This window comes from Diabrotica virgifera, chromosome 9, assembly GCF_917563875.1.
Source record: "Diabrotica virgifera virgifera chromosome 9, PGI_DIABVI_V3a".
In the NCBI taxonomy this organism is placed as follows: domain Eukaryota; kingdom Metazoa; phylum Arthropoda; class Insecta; order Coleoptera; family Chrysomelidae; genus Diabrotica; species Diabrotica virgifera.
In genome coordinates this window covers 140,958,536-140,964,512 of record NC_065451.1, presented here as the reverse complement: position 1 = coordinate 140,964,512, position 5,977 = coordinate 140,958,536, and the positions used below count along the sequence as shown (strand labels likewise).

Genomic DNA, 5,977 nt, shown 5'->3' with positions numbered 1-5,977 from the left:
CTACTATTTATTTCCCGACAGCATATGCCGTTTAGCGGGGGTGACGCCCCAAAGTCGACAAATTTTTAAAAAAGATGTTTTAAAAAAAATTATTTTTCTCGAACTGCCGTAATGAATCACAAATACGTGGCTGATTTTTTGGTATAGGCTTCATGTAAGGGTAATTGCAAATTTTTTAATTACAGGGTGATACATTTTAAAACACTTTGGCCGCCACGCCAAACTAGTGGAGGGTTCCGTTGGGCCACGACTTTTTTTTTCTTTAAACTATCTCTAAATTACTTAATTAACATAGTAAACAACATTTTTGACAAAAAATATTAGTGCGCATGTGTGTTTGGTGTGTGTGCCAAAAATATACACGCGGCCTAGAGAATGGAAAATGTCTCTGTGCGCCACGTGTATACTTTTGTATACACATTTAGGAAGGGACTTCCCACGTAGGAAGGGACTTCCCACGTGTAACCTTGACGAAAACGTTGATGACCAGTAATTCTGGAACACGAGAGAGATCGTCAGTTGTAAAGAAACATTCGCAACGTGCTTTTACATTAATTATTGTGCATAATGTCTTACGAGAAAGAACAACGGAGATTGCAGAGTTTATGGGATGACAATATGAGCGATGATACCGAGGATCCATATTACAACGACTCAGATAATGACCCTGTGTACCAACAAGAGAGTTCGAGTACTGGCAGTAGTGTACTGACTTTCAACGAACCCAGAAAAAAAAGACGTAGGATTGAGAAGCTGGAACTTGAAGGTTAGTAATTTTTTTCTTTTGTATATATATTGTATAAAATTTGACATTTTATTTACCGATTGTTTCAAATCATCACTCGGGGAATTTTATTATTTACCAAAGTTAGAACATCAAAACGAAACTCAAGATTGTTTCTCAATAGGTAATAAAAATTTAGTATCAAATATTAAAAACTCATAATAATAGTTATTATGAGTTTTTTATTATTATTGCGGTATGAATGAATCGTCAAAGATATCTGCAATTTTTTTCCGACTAACAATAACACAAGGAATATGAACTACCTAGCGTAAAACTTTCCTAACCATGTTTTTTTTGTTTCAGAATCTGAGGATTCTGAAATAAATGAGTCGTCAAATGAGGAAGAGCAAGATGTTGTGTCGGATTGGGGCGTAGTTGTTGGAGATCCCAAAGACTTTGATTTTGATGGGGACATTGGTCTGGTGAAAGAAGTACAAGATATGAAAGGTGAAGATATATTTGCTTACTATAAATTATTTCTTGATGACGAGCTAATAAATACCTTAGTAACCGAAACCAATTTATACGCGGAACAAGCCATAATAAAAGCCATTACGGAAGAGACTCTCATGCCGTCCTCTAGACTAAGTAAATGGACCAACGTGACGTGCGAAGAAATGTATTGTTTCTTGGGTTTTCTGCTATGGATGGGTTTAGACAAAAAACCGAAAATCACAGATTATTGGAAACGTTCTGAAATTTATTGGTCTGAAGCGGCAAACCGAATGTCTCGAAACCGCTTTGAAAATATTCTAAGAATGTGGCATTTCGCTAACAATGAACACTGCGAAGAAGGAGACCGACTGGGCAAAATTCGATTCCTGGTTGACTCCCTAAATAAGAAGTTCAAGCAAGTTATCTTTCCTGACGAAAATGTCTGTATAGACGAAACAATGGTACCCTTCCGAGGGCGCTTAATTTTTCGACAATATGTCAAAGGAAAAAGGCATAAATTTGGAATTAAGCTTTTCAAACTATGTCTCCCTGGAGGGTATACTTACCATTGTAAAATATATTGCGGAACAGAAAAATCAAATGACATGCTGGTAGCCACGAAGATTGTTTTTGAACTTATGGGTAAGTGTCTTGATAAAGGCATGACTCTGTATACCGATAACTGGTATACCAGCACCGAGTTAGCCCAAAAATTACTTGAAAGAAAAACCCATCTTGTCGGGACACTCAGAAAAAATAGGAAAGGGATTCCAAAAGAAATTTTGTCAACAAAATTGAAAAAAGGCGAAATTATAGGCAGACAGAAAGATGGCATAGTTTTATTCAAATGGAAAGATAAACGGGACGTGTTGATGCTCACAACAAAACATGATGAAACGCTAGTTGAAGTTCCGGGCAGAATAAATAAATTTAAACCCAAGGCAGTTGTTGATTATAACAAAGCAAAAACGTTTATTGATTTATCTGACCAGATGTCGTCATATTCAACTTCTGTAAGACGAAGTCTTAAATGGTACCGTAAAGTTGCAGTAGAATTAATTACTGGAACTTGTGTCGTAAATGCTTGTTATTTATTCAATAAAAACAATAACAAAGTAGATAAAAAACAAATAACAGAATTACGAGAAAGTTTATGTTTGAAAATGCTTGCTTTCGGAAAAAAAGAAAATCCTTTAGATTTTCAACTGCAAGATCAACTAAAACACAGATTGATCCCAACCGAAAAAAAAGGACGTTGTGCTATATGCTACAAAAAATATAAGGATGCCAATGGGCGAGTATACGCAACAAAAAATTCAAGACAAGTTAAAACCAAATGTGAAACTTGTGAGGAACATTTTATGTGTCTGGAATGCTTTTTTGACAATCATATTTCTAATAGAAAATAATGTTTTTTTATTTTTTTCTTTCTTTTATTATGTAAAATTTTTTGTTAACTTTTTTTAATTGTTCGTAAAACTTTTGTAATAAATAGCTTATTTTTAGTTATTATTTGCCATTTGAATAATCAAGGTTGCCGCGTTACTTCTTCTTCTTCTTCTTCTATACTATATGTGATAAATAGTATAAAACGGTAACAGGTAAACAAATCGTAATAAAAAAAGTAAACTTTTTAATTTCCTGCTGCTAAGTATATTTTTAGGTAGCCTGCAGCCACGTCAGTTAACTACCCATTAGAAATACATATATATTGAGCTCTTTGAATATACACATGGCTCCAACCAAAACTTTGCATGTGTATCTAAAAGTATACACGCAGCGATTTTGACCCTCGCGTGTGTATACTTTTGGATACACACGGCGGCCAAAGTGTTAAAAAAACCCCTTTTTATACCACCTATGCTAGAGTAAAACAACTTTCAGCGACTATCCACGTACTGGTGTTATTTACAAATTTGTATAATACATCCCCATGTTTTTCCCGGAACCACCCCAAAAAGAGAGAAAAATAAAGAAAATAATCAAAAATTGAAAAAAATGAATAACTATTTCCAATTTCGTTGCAAAACGAAAATACAGCCGCATCATATTCTAGTCCAATCAGAGAGTGCAGCAAGCACTTCTACCGGTTTCGAAACTTATTAGTCTCTCATCAGGAGGCACATATGCTGCTCTCTCTGATCCAACCAAAACAAACCCCGGCGTGCAGTCACGGATTGCAACCAACGAAATGGCATATATGCCCTAGCGGCAACTGCTAGCAAAAGACTAAGTTTTCACTCTAATGGCATATAAAACAACGATATTACTCTATATCCCACCAGACTGAAAACAATGGGAAACTTCTCTGGCTACACCTCCAAGGCTTCTTCAATTTGTAAGCCATACGGATGCTGAGACTACGGAAGATGAGGAAATTTTACAATTTATAATTCACGTCCCATCTACTCAGCGCGGTAAAGTTCCAACGAGAATGGTTCCCTTCGTACTCCAATCAGAGTAAACATGTAAATAAAAAATGAATAACCATTTTCAATTTCGATGCAAAACGAAAATACAGCCGCATCATATACCGCATATACCATTTCAATTTTTAAGCGCCACCCCCGCTAAACCGTGTGTGATAGACATATGATGTCGGTAAATAAATAGTAGGAAATATCGTCCTCTACCGTCCCTCAGGAAGGGCTACGTTTCCCAAAACCACCAATTACCCCCTTTAAAGGGATGAAAAGGGGGCTCCGGGGTGAAATTTTTTAAGAAAAAGTTAGTCTCATAATAAGCACTCCTTGATATACCGGAAAAAAAAATAAAGCCGGACTTGTGTAAAAAATGTTAAATTTCATGCAGGTTTGAATGCCAATTAATACATTGAAATTAAAAATTCAAAATTTTAAAGCTGAGATTGCTGAAATTGCTTTGATGAGATGCACATAAAATCCTAATAGATCAGAAGATAACATTGTTGGATTGGAGGATTTAGTGCAAAAGTCATTCAAACCTGCATCAAACGCTACTGTATTTTATGATTAGGCACATTCAAAATGGAAGCAGGCTGTCTCCTATTACTTACACAAATCCACTTGCATAGTTTCAAATTTAACAATAATGTTACAATAAATAATAACTGCGCTTAATAATATAGGATTGAACGTGCGAGTTTGTTGTAAGTGATATGGGATCCAATTATGTATCTCTTAGTAAGGCTCTGGGTGTTACTACTATGACACCTTACTTTTTTTGTCAATAACCGAAAAATTATATATTGTTTTGATATCCCACAATTAATAAAGGCCACAGGAAATAATTTCAAGAACAATTATTTTGTAATAGACAATAATAGTACAAATTTTGAACATATTGTACAATATTATAATTCTGATAAGCAGTATCCAACGAGAAGTGCACCAAAACTAAATGATTTCCATTTATATCCATCAACTTTTCAAAAAATGAAAGTTAAATTTGCTGTACAACTGTATCTGTTAGAGCTGGCAACAGTGTTACCAGGCAGCAACCTCCGACGACGAGGGGGGAACCGCATCAACGAACCCTCTCTTCAACTTCGACCGGCAAGAGAGCAAGACGGTTTTATTTGTATTTTAAACAACCTGTTAAATTTGTTAATAAAATTTAGTTTTATACGTTAAGCGTTTTCATGCGATCAAATTAATCAATATACAGTCCATTAAATACAAGTACATGATGGTACCTTCGGCCGAATATGTGTTTATCGGCGGAACAATTAATAAACGTTACATAAAATCAAAAGTTATCGTGATACGTGGAAAGACAATTCCAAGAACGGGCTTATAGTGCATACGCGGAAGACGGAGACAGCAGCATCGAGGTGAGGTTGCAAAACAACTTATGAGCGGATAAGTCCTTAACCAAATCTATTCCACCAAAAAATATAGAATTTGTTTATTTTTGTGTTAAATATTGTTTGACAATTTTTGCTTGATTCTTGTGAGATTTCGTTGGTTTTAATTATTAATGAATTGTTAAAGTTATTTAATGTCAATAATCATAAATATGGAGGAACAAATTAAATCGATAAAAAGACAAAGAGGTACAGTAAAAGCTAAATTGACCCATTTCAAAAAATTTTTGGACGGTTTGGAAGCGGGGACACGGGCTGGAACTCATATCTCGGAAGACGCGATTCACAATCTAGATTCACGCACCGAAGAAGCGCACATAAAATATTACAAAATTTCGAGCAGTGGCAGTTAGAATTACAGGCTTTAGTCAATGATAATGAATTGACAGCTTGTTATAATGAACGCGAGGAATTTTCTAAATCGTATTATTCAGAATTAGCTAGAAGTAAACGGTTGCAATCCAGCGTTTCTCGGGATAGTGCAGTTCTGTCAAATAGCTCTCATTCGGACAATGCATCGGGCAGCCATACACACGACTTCAATGGGTTTCGTCTTCCTCCAGTGGAGGTACCACGGTTCAGTGGTGATAGTGAAGACTGGTTGATGTATCACGAGACTTTCAGCTCTTTAATACATGCGACCAGTGCCCTGCGTAATTTTCAAAAGTTTCATTACCTTAAGTCATCACTTTCAGCTTGCGCCTCTGAGGTAATAGCATCAATCGAGTTTAGCGAAGCAAATTACGTTTTAGCATGGGATTTACTATGTGAACGATACAATAATGAACGACTTCTTGTGCACAATCACGTAAACGCACTATTTCATTTAGAAATTAAAACCTGTGACTCTTCAAAACTATTCAAATCCGTAATAGATTCAATTTCCAAACATTTAAAAGCATTAAAACAAT

General features: G+C 35.5%; 1 protein-coding gene across 1 annotated transcript; it reads left to right on the top strand.

Annotated features, from left to right (window-relative positions):
- The first annotated feature begins 222 nt into the window (after positions 1 to 222).
- On the top strand, positions 223 to 3,055 carry LOC126892693 (piggyBac transposable element-derived protein 4-like). Its single transcript, XM_050662328.1, has 2 exons — positions 223 to 766; positions 1,091 to 3,055. The coding sequence occupies exons 1-2, from the start codon at positions 568 to 570 to the stop codon at positions 2,629 to 2,631; spliced, it is 1,740 nt and encodes a 579-aa protein (XP_050518285.1). The 5' UTR covers positions 223 to 567; the 3' UTR covers positions 2,632 to 3,055.
- The last annotated feature ends 2,922 nt before the right edge of the window (positions 3,056 to 5,977 follow it).